The sequence below is a fragment of the Pipistrellus hanaki genome (assembly GCF_964339955.1).
Source record: "Pipistrellus hanaki genome assembly, chromosome: 14".
Classification (NCBI taxonomy): Eukaryota; Metazoa; Chordata; class Mammalia; order Chiroptera; family Vespertilionidae; genus Pipistrellus; species Pipistrellus hanaki.
In genome coordinates this window covers 27,284,443-27,301,682 of record NC_140516.1, presented here as the reverse complement: position 1 = coordinate 27,301,682, position 17,240 = coordinate 27,284,443, and the positions used below count along the sequence as shown (strand labels likewise).

General features: G+C 34.3%; 1 protein-coding gene across 1 annotated transcript in view; it reads right to left on the bottom strand.

Annotated features, from left to right (window-relative positions):
- Positions 1-17,240, bottom strand: part of PCDH15 (protocadherin related 15) — a gene marked incomplete at its 3' end in the record, with an annotated part of 622,267 nt that overhangs the window by 366,662 nt on the left and 238,365 nt on the right. The window contains exons 5-6 of the mRNA XM_084903437.1: positions 15,204-15,364; positions 6,160-6,315 (exon numbers count right to left, since the gene is read on the bottom strand). Of these exons, the coding sequence (XP_084759563.1) occupies positions 6,160-6,315; positions 15,204-15,364 (317 nt within the window). The remainder of the gene's footprint in view (positions 1-6,159; positions 6,316-15,203; positions 15,365-17,240) is intronic.

The following is a 17,240-nucleotide window of genomic DNA, read 5'->3' as shown; positions in this document are numbered from 1 at the left end:
AAATGTCTTTAAATACTTAACTATATATGGAATTTCATTGTAATACTTCATCATGGAGGCCATCTGTGCTCTTCAATCTACCAGAATTACTTTGATAAGAACAAAGTAAAAACTTCATATTTTAAATGGAAAAACTTCATATTTTAAATGGAAAAAGATGATACAGTTATGATACAATGTGAACGAATAGCACAAAGGTTAAAAAAAAATTTGAACGGGAAAGTTTAACGCTCAAATTGGATAGATTCAAAGATAATGTATTTTCACCACTCTGAGGAAAGGTGAAGTTCTTAATTATGTTCCACTAATTACTGCCTGCTTACAAATATACTTTTTCTTGCATTTCATTTGTGGAGATTCCCCTTGATTTTTTTCAATATATCACTAGTTATAAAGTATATGTTTAAGGCAGAGTTGACTTGTAAGAAAATAAGGCCAAAATCTGTATTAAGTACTTTTAAAATGCATTTTTTAATTATTACTATAACCATGTAACATTTTTTTAAATTATAATTACTTTATAGTTAAGCAATTTTAGGCTAACAGAGCTTCTGCTTCATGTCATGATTCTAATATTTGGTAGGTAAAGACTGCAACACAGATGGAGAAACAAAAGAAGAAATAAATAGAACTTGACACATTAAAAAACCCAAGATGCACAGATAATCTGAAATGATGTAATTTGGATGATGTATTCCATAAAAAATAAATTACGTTTAGCCCTAAGAAAAAAATGCTTTTGAGATATTTTACAGAAAAACAAATAAATTCAAATCAGTTCTTGCCTGCATTTTAGAAAACTCACATTGAATAATAACTGCTATTGAAAACAGGTTGATTTTCAGCAAGCAAATTATTTCATAAATTCCTTTATTCACTATGATTTCAGTATGCTAACCTCATTAGTAACCAAACATTTATTGCCAGTGCATTTCATAATGCCTGAAACAGCACCCACTAAATGATCAAGGGGGAAAAAAATGAAATGAAGAAAATATATACACCACAATAATTTGCATTTTCATCAATGGCTTTTCAACAAATCAATGTGTTTTTTTTATAATATATTTTTATTGATTTTTTTTTACAGAGAGGAAGGGAAAGAGATAGAGAGCTAGAAACGTCCATGAGAGAGAAACATCAACCAGCTGCCTGTTGCACACCCCCTACCGGGGATGTGCCCACAACCAATGTACATGCCCCTGACCAGAATCGAACCTGGAACCTTTCAGTCCGCAGACTGAGCACAGACTACCACTGAGCCAAACCGGTTTCGGCCAAATCAATGTTTTATAAATCACTAATAAAAGTGTGAGTGAAGATATGATGATAAACAAGATATTTACAAAGTCTTAAAGTCATTCTTCATCAAACAGTTTTAAATACTTATTAATTATTAAGTAAATATAATTAGTAAATAAAGTAGAAAAGAAGAGGCAGACACTAACTTAGTAAAGCAATAAAAAGCTAACATTGCTAGTAACAGAACACATTGACATTGTATGTCCCTCTTGCTATGTCCTAGGAAGAATACAGCATCTTGTGGTATTCCTGAACAAAATCCATCATCATGAGGAAATATCGGGTAAACCCAAAATAAGAAATAACTTATAAACCATCCCACTCCTGAAAATTATTAAGGTCATTAAAGTAAGAAAATGTTAAGGAACTAAAATATTAGATAAAAACTAAGAAAATCTGAATACAATATTCATTCAAGTAAATAATGTTTCACTGTTGGTTCATTAGTTATTTAAAAAAACAATGTATCATACTAATGAAAGATATTAACAGCAGGGGAAATTGGATGAGGGTTATATGGTATTCCATTACTTTTATTAATATTATTTATGTATAAATAGCTCTGATGTATTTTAAATAAATAATAAAAACATAATAATACTATTTCATGAATCACTTTCATTATAACAAAGTCTAAGCTTTGAACATATTATAAGAAATATATTTGTAAAGATAAATATTTATCCACTTATATTACACTTAATTTTTATAAATATATAATAAACATTTGAACTAATATTTAATCAAAAAATTAAATAAGGTAGACTTAAGAGTTTGCATGTGTGTGTGCATGTGCATGTGTTTGTGTGAGCATGTTTGTGTGTTTGTGTGTGTGTGTGTGAAGAAAGAGAGAGAGAACAAGAAAGAGATTATCATATATTTCTATGGCTTACTTTGACTGAATTTAATTTGACTGAAATTTAGCTTTTGGTTTCTGCTTATTGAGAGCATCATTAAAATGTTTTAAATCATTCTGTTAAACCTTAAAAAAAACTAAAATATTTTAGAATCCAATTTTTAAAAATTAATGAGCACATTAATCTAAGGAGTTGTTGAAGGACATTATCATGCCATGTTCAGAGAACTAAGTATAACAGAACTTGAAGTAGAGTAAAATAAACATGCTAATTAAACTTGCATTTGATATCAGTTAGTATTAAATACCTTTTATGTTATGCTGGCTATTACAACTATTATACATGTAGTTGAACAAGACATTCATTTTGAGAGAGAGTCTTAAATTACCCAGAGAAAAATATTTGCAATGTCTCATGTCTTGCACACAAACAAGGAATTATAAACCTCATTATAGTCCTTGGTCAGTATTTAGATATAGGATTTTGACATACTAATAGAAGAACATGCTTACAAAGGGTGTATGCACGAAGGCCCAATGCACAAAAATTTGTGCAAGAATGGGCCTTCCTTTCCCTGGCTTCCGGCACCAACTCCACTCTGGCTGGAGCCCCCTTTCTGCCTTCCCATGCTGCCCATATTCCCAGAGTGACTGGGGTGGTGCAGAACACCAGCATCATCACCATGGTGATTTCACAAGCATCCCGCCCTGGCCCCAGCAGCTCAGCGCCTGTGCATGCAAATTAACCCACCTTCTTTGTTTTGTTAATTTGCATATTCACTTCTGATTGGCTGGTGGATATTGTGGAGGTACGGTCAATTACCATGTTACTCTTTTATTTGGTAGATGATACAATACTATATGTATAAACCCTGATATTTATTTTTAAATCAGTTTCATGAAAATGATTGTAATTTAGTTAATAGGATGTCTATCAATAAGCAGTGAAGGGATGATTGAACCGAAAATGTAGGTTTTACTCCCAACTTTGTGACCAGTTTAACATAGCCAATTCATGCTATTGCTTCAGGGCTCAGTGTTCTCATAGTGACTAATCAGGACTTTAATTTTGGAAACTTCTTTTATACATCTGTTATAATGACTTTATATCTGTCTTCAGGATTTTAATGAAGTAAAATATTTTGAACCAACAATCTATTAAACCCTGAGTGATTAAACAAACAAACAAACAAACAAACACACCATTTAGATCATTCTGTATTAACTGCATGCCTATAATAAAATGTGACAGGCCCAGCTGGTATGGCTCGATGGCTGAGCATGACCTATGAATCAAGAGGTCACAGTTTGATTCCTGGTCAGGACACATGCCCAGGTTGTGGGCTTGATTCCCAGTGTGGGGCATTCAGGAGGCAGCCAATTGGTGATTTTCTCTCATTATTGATTTTTCTGCCCCTCTCTCCTTCTCCCTTCCTCACTGAAATCAATACAAATATATTAAGCAAAGTAAAAGAAAAAGAGACAGCATAGAAAATATTTTGCAATCTTTCACAGAAGAGTAAAATGTATTTAATTTTATTTTAAAATCAGCATTGTAGTTGGAGTGTAGACACATAAACATAAGTATATATAATTTCAATGGATTTACATATCCATTCTAGCCAATGAAATGAAGAGAAGTACTACTATGGAAGAACTCCTCAAATAAATAAAAGATAAGAAGAACAGTGAAATTTGTTTATTTCCTTGCAATTATATTTTGAGGTTTAAATGAACATTTTGTGTGTTTTTTTCAAGAAAATAGATTAAATATTATGAGCAAAATCAAAGGGAGATATTATTATCAAACTATGGAAAATATGAACACAGTACCAGTGAAAAAGGATTGTCTCAGTTGACTATAAGGAAATGCATTGAGAGGAAACCATATATGGACAGCTTTGTAAAGAACTCTGGACCTCTGAAAATAAAATGTTTGATTTTTCTATAAATTATGTCACTGTAATTGACATTTATCCACATTATGAATATTTTGGAGTTTGGAAAAACTGAAGATAAATGAATGTGAATAGCTGGGGACAACTTTAAAAATAGGAAATAGAAATAGGTCTGAGTTCATCTTTAAAAGATGAATAAAACCTGTGGACTTGCGAGGTAAGGAGGATGCCATTCTAAGTAAAATGAACAGTGTGAGCAAAGCTCAAGAAGTGGAAATATTTGTGAGAGGAAGAAATTATTCTGAAAGAAGTGAAGCTTTATCATAAAAAATTTGAAGTTAAAAATACATTGACAAAAGGTCGTATTATGGAAGGCCTTTAGTTAGTCAACAGAGATAGATGGCCTTTTTCGTGGCAATAATTTTAAATTATACAATTTTTGAATAGGAGACTGACATGATTAAAATAGTATTTGAGAACATTATTTTTCAGCAAGGTGCTGAAAAGTTTGGGTGGGGTAAGTGGAAGTAGTTAAATCACATTTTCACATTTAATACTTTGAACTTCAATTTGTATATTATATATTTACTTACAAAAGTTAAATATATGGATCTAGGAATAGTTTAAATATGGTATAAAATATATATTACATTTAGATCTGTGCCGAAAATAATTCACCTGAATATAAGTTTATGCCCAAATGAAATTATCACTGAAATAAAAAAAAGAAAAATTTCATTGAAATAGTATACTTCAGATGCTAAAATAATTATGTAACCTGATTAATTACATTAATTAGCATCTGTCTTTTTTTAGTAGAAACCTGTTCAGTCATGGTAACTCAAAAAGGTTAAGCCTTGACTGATCATTAACTTGTCCTGTTAAAACTTAAAAGAGATGTGTTTATTTTAAAGTAATACAAACTATAAAGTCTCAGATTGTGAAAAACATCATTTCTTAATTTTCTTATGAATAGAAGAATGTTGAGATAAATAGGATACATGCCAACAATTTCAAAAGCTTGTGGAGGTTAATACCCTAATTACACTGATTTCATCCTAAGTGGGTACATATTTTTAAGGTTTACATGAGCATCGTGGAGGTAAAGAAGAACCGCTAAAATGTGGTTCCTTTTTTTTCTGTTGTTAAAGTACACATAATAGATGATATTAGAGGGACTTTAAAATGTTTTCTGACTTAATGGAATAACAAAAATGTTATAATAGAGTAATTTTTTTAAAAATAAAAGGGATCTTAAAATAAAAGGAATCTATGCTTTTCTTTGTTTGTTTGTTTTTGTTTTTTGAGCCAGATCCTTTTATTTTAAAATAAAAAGGATCTGGCTAAAAAAAAAAACACCCAAAAAACAAACAAACAAACAAACAAAAAAACAAAGTTAATAAACTAACAAAAGCATGTTCTAGTAAAAGCAATAATATTACTTTTTGATCATTTTAATAATTTTATCAGAATTTTCTTATAAAAATTTAGTTGTGAGTTATTTATATTATAAAAGACCTGTGGCCCTAATGCCTTAACCACAAAGTTCGGCATGGGTGTGCGGTGCTGTGAGTGAGGCGAGGCACACACGGGTGGGCAGGGCTGCATGAGTTCATGCCCTGAGCTTCTATAATAGTATTGAAATATTTTGAATACACCAAAATGATTTTAAAATTGAGGAAAGACTTTAAATTGATAGAATCCTAAATAGATATTTTCTTCCAGTATTTAATTACTGCAAACACTTCAGAGATACAAAAATAAATTAGTTCTTCTCCTTACAATGAAAACAGATAGCTTCTGTTGAGCGTCAGTAGGCATACAGGTGGACTCAGGCTTAAAATTGTGCATGCTGATCATGGGCATTAATATTTTGGTCATTATTATAAATAAATCAAACATTTCCTATAGCAAAGAAAATTCCTAAAATCATGTCAGAAATGACCCAGGCCTTATTCCCTCTAAAGCCCTCTTCCTTAAAATATTTTCTTGATATTTCTAAACAGGTAAGCCTATTATTATAGAAGACTCATTTCAAAACATTTATAGCATAGTCAGTTATTGGTATAAAAAAGGACAAAGAGAGAACATTTAGAGACTGACCTCATTCACAGTGGCATAGTAGCTTTCATGCTTGAATGTGGGTGAGTTGTCATTCCTGTCCCTCACCACGATTCGAACTTCATGGTAGATAACAGTGCCCACTTTTTTGTTGACGCACTGGACTTGCACCACGATGGAGTGGATGTTCATTGGTGGCTGCGATACAGAAATTGTACGTTTATTTAAAAAAAACACACACACACACTTTATTATTATTGCTGTCAAAGCACTTATTTAATATAATTTTCTATGCTTGTTCATTTTTATATGATAATAATCTACACAAATTGATCCAATTTGTACTATTTTAAGGACGAGAAAATGATTAAGATTACTTCATGTTCAACTTTGTGTCTCAAAATATAGTGTCTTAAGTAGCATCATGCTCACAATTAGAAGATGGTGATAAATACAACCATAAAATGAATGCTGAGATTGGATGGGATGGATCAAATTTTGACATGAACTTCTAATTTATAAAAATGATATGTTAATAATAAAATTCTTGGGGAAAGGATATTTAACATTTGTGTCTATATTTTTGCTAAAATATTATTGTTGTTTGTTTGTTTGTTTTTGTGTTTTTTGAAAATATATTTTATTGATTTTTCACAGAGAGGAAGGGAGAGGGATAGAGAGCTAGAAACATCAATGAGAGAGATACATCGGCCAGCTGCCTCCTGCACACCCCCCATTGGGGATGTGCCCACAACCAATGTACATGCCCTTGGCCAGAATAAAACCTGGGACCTTTCAGTCCGCAGGCCGACGCTCTATCCACTGAGCCAAACCGGTTTTGGCTAAAATATTATATGTTGATATCTGATAAAAATCAAAATGTAAGTAAGAGAATCCATTCACAATTTAATCAAATATACTGTATTTGTATCTTTAAATGCTTATTTTTCTAATCTTTCCACCTTTCCAGATATATATGTATTATACACATACACATAAACATACACAGAATGAATATCATATCATATTTATAAATATAGATTTACTATAACATCTTGGTGTATACTACTATGAAACTACATTCTGTAGTTTCAGAGTACTCACTCCACTTTAATTCTATAGCGTAATTTGTCTAATTAGAAAATTATAATGAGATGTTTTATGTTGTCAGTTTTTATCATTATAAATGATACTTCAATAAACATTCTATACCTAAATATGTACTAAATTGCTTAATTGTTTTTAGGATAAATTGTTGAAGGAGAAAAGTGTTGTCAAAGGGGAACCCACTTACTCAAGTCCCAGAGCTTAGGGCTTGCAAAATTGGGATGCACACCTACATCTCTTTGACTCTACAGTCAAAGGATTAACACTAAAACATGTATCTTTGTGATTTTAAAAATATTTTTCAGATCATAAAATTACCCCTATAAATAGACCATTTTCAGAATGACCTGTTCTTATACCATCGAAAGTACCATGTCTCCAGCATGATCACTCTTTTTGATTTCTCCCTTCACTATTTTTCTTTTTTGCAATTTTCATCCACCACTTGACATAGTACATATTTTATATATTTGTTTTACTTTATCTCCCTACTCTAAATTGAAAGCTCTATAAAACCCGGAGTATTGTTTCAGTCCTGGCTAAATTTCTCTACACAGGCACCAGCACTGTGCCTACAACAGATGACTGCAAACCTGAACCTATTTGGTTTTCAAACTTAGTTTTATAACTGTATGATATATACACAAAATGAACATCAAGTTTATATGCTGACACTGTGAGTGGGCTTCTGGAAAAATAATACTTCATATTCATTGATCATATCAGATGCAAAGATAGGTGGATTATAATAAGCACCATATTCTGGGTGAATAAGATGTAAAATCTGAACACTTTCAAGTATGTGTTAAAATTTGAGGATGATTAAGCAAAAATACAGTATTTGCTAGACATCTGAATAGTTGTTGTGAAAAGATCAAGGATGTTTTAGTTTATTTACTGCAATCCTAGAGAGCTAAAATAAGAACAATGAGTAATAAGTTTTATAAAGCATATGTTTTCAATGTAAGTAGTGGTTTTCTAGTAATCCATAATGGTGCAGAATAGAATAGACTATCCTATAAGACAAGCTCCATCATTAAAATTTGCAAGGTTGAGGAGAATAAAAAGATTAATTGATCAGACTAGATCTTCAAAGTTTTAAGGAAATAATTTGAATTAGATGACCTCGTTACTACAGATATTAAAGTGTTTGCTTTATTGGACAGCATATTTCAATCATAAAGTAAAAAACAATAAATACAGGTACTATTAGCCTTTGGCACACCTTTTTGAAGACAATCAGTTGAATCATGTTTTTCTAAGGTTATTTGTCCTCTAAATATTTCAAGAGAGACCTATAAAACCATTTCATCTCAACTTCTAATTCTATGAGTGGAAACACTAGGACAGAAAGGTCACAATCGTTGCAAGTAGAGGATCAAATGCATGCTGCACTGAGCCCACTTAGTCCTATAAGTGCCCATAAATTAGACATACCCAGGTCATCTGGAACTCTTGTCACTCTCAATTTTAGCTCCCTATGCAACTGTTAGTAGTATGGATAGAACTTAGCTAACAATAAATTTCAACCATAATGGATCATGTTGAAGGCAAGAATTCCCTGCAGCTAATATATAACACACATTGTGATCTCACATTGGAATAGATTCTATTCTGCTGTTTAAAAAGGTCATAAATATATCAAGTGTAGTTCTACTAAGTCCATTAGTGAGAGTTTGGGGAATACAAAGTCTTTAGGAATGAGTTAGGGAAATTGTGGTTTGTCTTTCATAACTGGTGGAAAAAAATAAGTCATGACAATTTTATTCTGTCTAATTCTCTTAAGTTGCTTCAATATTAAACAAAAAAATAAAAGAGTGTGTATAAATTTAGGGAGCAATTACTTAAAACAACCAAAATGTATATATTCACAGGCATGCCAACTATTCTCCTAGTTTAAAAATGAATATTTAGCATAACATTCTGAATGTATAACTGCATATTTATATCTTGGTGTAGAGATTTTGATATGCATAAAGTACATGGATAATATGTACCAACAGTTGATGGGTGTTATCTTTGAAAAGTACAGTTGAAGTAGAAAGTAAAGGAATAAAACTTGGCAACAAATATGTATGAACTGTGTAATTTGTGAAAAGACAAAAATAGAAAATTGTGTTAGGGGTTTTTCAGAAATCCACTTTGGATTCAACATTCAAAGTGAAGTTTATTATAGTGAATTTATTGATATTACAGTATTGATTATAGCACACATCTTCAATCTAAAGGGAATTGAGTTTTTCCAGAAATGATGTTATTTGATGGGCTAAATAATTTAGGGGGAAATAAGTTTTTAGCAAACCTGTATAAGAATTGATTTTATTTTTCATAAAGCAAAGGCAAAATGTATTCAATTCTCACAGGAATAAAAGGTTTTTGCCAAGATTTTTCTTTCTATGTATTTACTATCTTTACAAAATGAAAAATCTTATTGAAATTTTAAACTATTCAGTATTTTAAAGCCTCCATTGACTTGAGCTTTCTTTTCTGATATGTTTACCACCAGATATATATTATTTTACAATTAAATGAGACTAATTTTCAGTTGTGATTAGATACAACTTTTTCAGCAGCAACAATCTATACTATACACATACCAGGTGGAAACTGGATTGAGAATTTTCAGGATAAAGACATTTACATTTTGATTTAAAAGAAAAATAAAAGCCCTGAGAGCACTGTGACAGCAGAAAGATAAACTCACAATTCAAATAAGGTAATATAGGACAAAGTGAAATGCATCTAAATAAATTAAGATTTATTTTTCCCCAATTCACATATTACTTCATGTTATGAAAAAGATGGCTAGTATCTAATATATAAAGAAATCACTAAGACTTCAACAAGTGCTCTGCTGACATGGCTCAGTGGTTGAGCGTCTGCCTATCATGGTTTGATTCCAGTCAAGGCACATGCCCAGGTTGCGGGGCATGCAGGAGGCAGCTGATCAGTGATTCTTTCCCGTTTCTGATGTTTCTCCCTCTCCTTCCTCTATGAAATATATATCTTAGAGGTATAAATAAAGAGGTAATGTACAAATTGACCCTCATGCCCTCACAATATGGCTGCCTATGACCAGGCCAGCAGGGCGGTAGTAAGGGATCACCAAATGACTTAACAGCAGGCTGCATGGGTGACCAGGTCAGAGAGGGGGTCATGAGGGGCGACCAGGCCAGCAGGGGGGGAAGTTAGGGCGATCAGGTCATCAGAGGGAGGCAGTTGGGAGTGACCAGGCTGGCAGGGGGAGCAGAAAGAGGCAACTAGACATATGGGGGGGGGGGGTGTCAGTTAGGAGTGACCAGGCTGGCAGGGAGAAGGTATTTGGGAGCGACCTGGCCAGCAGCAATGAGCAGTTAGGGGCGACCAGGCAGGCAGTCAGGTGAGAGATTAGTGAGCGATTGTGAGAGGGATGTCCAACTGCGGGTTTAGGCACATTCATTGGGATTGGGCCAAAAGCCGCAGTCGGACATCCCCGAGGGGTCCTGGATTGGAGAGGGTGCAGGCTGGGCTGAGGGGACTCCCCTCCCCTGTGCACGAATATATATTCTGAGTGGCCAGATTATTATGATCTCTGAATGCATAATAATCTTGCCACTCAATATATATATATATGATTTGGATACAGACATACCTAAACAGGGCCAGTAAAGAATACCTGTGAGTAATGCAGCTAGGGTCCAGGGGAGTTCTGCAGTTTGCCAATATATATATATTGAGTGGCAAGATTATATATATATTAGAGGCCTGGTGCATGAATTTGTGCATGGGTGAGGTCCAGTCAGCCTGGCCAGGGGGAGTGGACATGGATGGTTGGCCAGCCTGCCTACTGGTTGAACTCCTGGTTGAGGGAACAATTTGCATATTAGTCTTTTATTATATAAAATATACAATGAGTGGCCAGATTATTATGCATTTAGAGATCATAATAATCTGGCCACTCAGTGTATATGACTACTGCAAGTTACTCTAGTATGATGTGACATAAAAGTTAATATATATGGTAAATAATCATTCCTTCTCTTAGTTCTGTTTGGAAATACTAATTTAAAGATATAAGATTCTCTAACAAATTGATAATTTAAAAAAGGTTATTTACCCAAGGCAAATTCTGTAACCTGAGCTCTATGCAATCTTGATAGTTAGTGAAACTCTTGAAATTGCAAATAATTTATTGATATGAAAATAAACTTTTCCCTGAGAAATGAGTCCATAGATTTGATCAGAATACAGAGTGCCCCCCCTCCCCTCCCAAAGATGAAGTCTTACTGACAAATCTATACATTAAAAAGTACATTCAGCCTATTATCATTTTTTTCCCCATGACTCTTGGAAATCTAATGCTGGTGAAATATTTCTTAATGATCCAATGTATTCATGATATAAACATTTAATAGTTTCTATACATCAGGTTGTCTTTTCCCCCCTTTTATGGTTGCTCTTTAACTTGATGGCCTCCATTACCAGCTAGCAGGTCTAAACTTGATAGTATTTTACACTCTTGTTATTCTTCTTACACATGCTACTACTTCTACTCAATTTATTCTGCACTGCATCTATACTTCTTATTTCTTCTGCATGACTCTTCATACTGTTTTTATATTTATACTTTTAACTCTTAGGTTAATGCAATTCACATGTTTATTCCAGAAGAATTCCCTGATATTAAACAAACAAACAAACAAAAACTTGGCAACCTGGCTTCCTTATTAATTAGCAGTGTGGACTTCATTTATAGTATCTACATTAAACTTTCCTCATGTAAACACTGAGTACACCAGAGCAGTGGGACCAGTAAAATATCTATAATAATAAAAGGGTAAAATGCTAATTAGACTGGATGTCATTCCAGAAGTCCTTCCAGACAAAGTTGAGCCAGAGGGAAGCCTGGGTCCCGGGTGCCAGAGGGAAGCCGGTGCCAGCAGCCAGGGGAAGGGAAGGCCTACTCTTGCGTGAATTTCGTGCATCGGGCCTCTAGTGTTACAATAACAATGAAAACAGCAATAGCAACAAAATACGACAACAAACAACAACACTGGAGGGCTATCATGTCCCTACTCATAGGAAGCCTCAAGTGGCATCTATTCTAATTCAGGTTTTGTAAGTCTAACCACCAAAAGAAAGTACCTGTGCAAGATGGTGATGTTAAATCTTTGGTGTGAATTTATTTAACTTAAATTTTCACCAAAGATTTATACAAGCTTAAATTTTCATATGTTTACTAAGGGTTGGAGTATCTTCTATTCAATGTCTTGCCATTGTTTCAGTAAGTGCATTTGCTTAATGGTAATACATTGCAGGTCTTCTTTTTACCCAATTTACAGATTTTTCTCTGCCATATTCATTTTACATTTAATTTTCTTTAGATGACCTAGTCTCCATCATCTTTAGCTAATTTTAATTAGCTGTCCACTGACAACACTTCAATTTGCAAACGATCTTTGCAAGTTTAACTTGACCATAGCATTCCTAATTTGAAATAACATTTTAAATGGAAAGGAACTTAATGTTCATTATTATGTTAATAAACCAGTCTGAATTTTTCTTTAAATGATACATGTGCATATTTTTGCATTTTTATGTTCAGGCCAAATCAATTTTAAATATATTCCCATGACATAGATTCAGTTTAGCCAATGTTCAATAAATAATGCCCATATTAGGAATAAAAAAAAATACTAAGAAAACAGATACTTATCTTGAAAAGTAATATAATTTTTGGTAAGTAATTAACATTTAAACAGCTTTATAGGTTGGAAAGATGGAAGACTATTTATATAGGAGGATATCCTTTCTCTCTACTCATAATTCAGACTTATTCGTGTGATTTTTATATAAAAATAGGTTCCCAACAGTAATTTAGTAGTGAACCAGTAAATTACCATAATTAGCTATAAGGTGATTTAAAAAAAAATGTATGTTTTTATTGATTCCAGAGAAAGGAAGGTAGAGGACAAGAGGGATAGAAGAAACATCAATGATGAGAGAGAATCATTGACTGGCTGCCTCCTGCATGTCCCCTACTGGGGATCGAGCCGCAACATGGTGAAGGGCCCTGACTGGGAAAAGAACCACGACCTCCTGGTGGCTGGGTTATAAGGTGATTTTTAAAAAGGATACAAAATATAAAATGATAGTGGTCTCAAATAGGTAAATATTTTATAATTCCCCTAGCATGTTATAACATTCATATGACTTGGATACAGACGTACCTAAATAGGGCCAGTAAAGAATGCCTGTGAGTAATGCAGCTAGGGGCTGGCGGAGTCCTGCAGTTTGCCAGTTTGTGCCATTGTTCAGATTGGCTTATAAAAGTGGGATTTATGATAAGGTAAACTAAGAAGACACAATTGAGGATAGCAGGAGTCTTTATTCCATTTACAACTTCTTAGCCACCCACATAATGCACGCTTCTGTGATAAAAGGACATAGTGGGGGCTGTGAAAGGGAGGGATGGGGACAGCATGAAGGATGCTTATTGTCCCTAAGTTGAGCCGAACAGTTCTATTCCTATTCTCTACTGCTACCCACGTTTCAAATATGCCACCATTGCTCAATTAGAATTAAACTAGATGCCTAATGCATGGATTTTGTGCATGGGTAGGGTCCCTAGGCCTGGCTGGTGGTTAGGGGCAATCTGTAGGGTGACCAGTGGGGTGATTGGGGGCCTCCCTGCTGGCACCTGCCTTGGCCAGCCTGGCGCCACCAATTGACCAGCCCCACCCCTGCTGCCACCTGCTTGCCAGCTGGCCCTGCTCCCTGCTGCAACTCCCAGTCACCTCCCTCTGCAGGGTGACCAGTGGAGCAATCAGGGGGCCCCCGCTGGCACCTGCCTTGGCTGGACTGGGGCCTTCAGGCTGGGGGCAGCTCCTACGTGGAGCTTCTGCCCTGTGGTGGTCAGTGAATGTCATAGCAAACAGTCATTCTACCATTTGATCAATTTGCATATTAGGATTTTATTATATAGATTATGAATCTCTCCAAGTATACAAAGATACCCATGTATACAAAGTGTGCAAGTATATGAAGACAGCTATCCTGGTGGGAGAATCCTATGTATTGCCCACCTCACTAGAACATTTTAAAGACTCTAAATTTTACATGTGAAATACGTTAGGGATCATCTATTCTATCATACTGTAAAGTGGATCATAAGTCCTTAATGATGTGGAGAAATCATTCAGATTCAGTGAACTGAATATCTAATCTTTGAATTTCATAAACTAGAAAGTTTTGGAGTAGGCATGTTTAGATATCCTCCTTGAGTTTTCCCGAGGTCCTGCACAGTTACTACTAGTTATTGAAACCCCTACACCCCACGTACTCTTCCCTGCTCACAAGACTGAACTGCAAATACACGAGAATAAAGTTACATTGAAATAAATACACTCACGTTTTGAAACTGTTTCAGAGATGATACATTCAGTGACTTTGGTAACTGAGCTGTTGGCAACATAGTGCTACTTAGGTCGTGCTGCCTGAGAATGACTGGACTGGGAGGACTGGACAGGAACATTGCCAGGAGACCTGTGCCCACTTCTGTGAGTTCTTCTACAGCTCCATAGGCACATCGCTGCAAACTCATCTCTCAACCAGCGCTTAGTGCTTGCAAGAGCAGCCGCCATTAGTATTCCCCCCAAATCCTCTGTCCTCATGTCAACACGTAGCTGCATGTCTAGCTCTCACCCTGGATTACCACTGTGTTTATCCTACTTTTCCAAGGTTACCACTCCCTTCATTCAGAACACTCTAGCCTCTTGTTCAGAAATATGATTCACTTCCAGGATGACCGATAAAAGATACGATGGTTCTGTCAGACATGGAGGGCCCCTTTCTTTCCTATTTTTTTAAGGAGCTAAAAACAAGTTTTTGTTGATGAACATGGAAAATAAACTAAAGTTATCATATATAAAGAAAATTAGATATCATATCAATAGACACATGCAGACACTTCAAGTGTAATAAAGAAAGAAATCACTAACATCTCTATCCAGAACTCTGCCCGTGCTGTTCAGGAACAGCATCTGCTTAATGGGATCCAGCAGCACCCAGTAATCCACATTGTCCTTTAAAGAGAGCTCTATGGTGGGGTCTGGTCCTCCAGCAGTCCCTTTGATCAGCATGTTATCCACTATAATGGTACCTGGAAACCAAGGAGAGTTATTTCAATACAGATTCTACTTGCATGCATTCTTTAACAAAGATAATATGCTAGCTGACTTGCAAATCTGATTTAATAATAAAAAAAACCCTGCATATCTGATGTGATATGGGAAATATTCCTGTTTCAAAAAGACCGAAAACTAAATAAAACTTTTATTATACTATTTATTACTGTCATTTGGGGAGATGAAGTTTGGGAGGCAGAGATTCAAACACTTAGTGAGTTTTATCATCTATTTCTAATTTACTTTTAACAACAGCAATCTGTTGTCCTCCCTGTCCATCACTTCCCACAGGAGTTACCGCTGAATTTTATCCTGAACAAAAGGAAATGTCTATAATAACAGAGGCTGGTACTTCAGTTCCCTCAGTAAGACTGCTGATAAGAAAAGAAAAATCCCAAAAATAAGTGACTGGAAGAGAAAAAGCAGTAACTGAGTATCCCATGGTGAGAACTGCTCATTTTATCTTAAAGGAAATCTATAAAATATAAATTCTAATGTGAAAGACAGAATTAACATACAGACACACAAAAGAAGCCATTAAGACTTGTCTAGAGTACTTGACTGGAACACACACTCTTCCGACATAGCATTTCAATGCTTTCTTTCTTACAATTCTTTAGTGGGCTGAATTGTAGACATTTGTTGAATAAGAGCTGAAATTGAGTACATCTCCAATCCTCCCTACTCTATTAAAGAGTCCCTGAATTTTACAATTTGAACACAAACAATACTGACGCAAACCAAGTCTCAATTTCTTCCCCATCCAGCGACCGTCTCTTTTCCAAACAAAACGCAATGTTGCTTAGGGAAATCAATTTTAGCGGATCCATTTTTACTAAACTTATGGCATATAGGAGATGTGGCTATGGAAATAAAAATGTACCCTCCTAAAGACATGAAGATAAATGTCATAGATCTAGAGAATGCATTGCCCTGAGATAGCATACAATCCATACTATTGAACCTAAATTGAAAAATAATCATGCAAAAATGTATACTTTGCATTTTTTACAATAAAGAATTGGCCTAAATTTTATATCATTGCATAATTGCAAATAAAAGGACGGCCCCTTTACAAGATTTTCTCTGCAAATAAATAATAATAATCATTTACAAATCTATTATATTTCTTTCTCGTATTATTTCTAATGAGCTACATCTGCCTAGGAAATGCTGAAGCAACCATTGGTCTTTTGTAACAATTATCTAAGTTGATGATTTTCAGCCAGTGTGCTGTAAGAAATTTTAAAACATGCAATATCTGACTATTTAATCAAGGGCACTGACCTTTTTCTCCTTAGATTGTAAAAAAAAAAAAATTACAACAGTCTATACAACAATTGGTGTCCAATATGAATGAAGCAAAATTATACCAAATTTTTTGGTCAGTTAGGCAAATTATAATATTTTTGGTGTGCCACAGAATTTAAATAGTTAGTTCATGTGTGCCATGAGATTAAAAAGGTTGAAAATTGATGATCTAAATAATGTTTAAACATGCATTCTGTCATAAACACACACTTTTCTAAATGGCAGGTTATATTTTCTACTTTTCAATATACTAGTGCACACACACACACACACACATGTTTATATAAAGTGAAACTTATCCTTCTATTTTACTGACTGAAATGGCAAACAGATAACCTACAGATAATACATTCAAAGTACAGATTAGATAATTATGGCATTTTCTGATCTACAAATATTTTTAAGGCCTGATACACACTCATTTACAAATACTTCTCACTCATAATTAACCTTTGAAAAATTATTTAGCCTGCATTTCAATATCTACTTTAAAATTAAATGGGATGTTTTTTTCTGATAAAAAACACAAAGAAATCTACA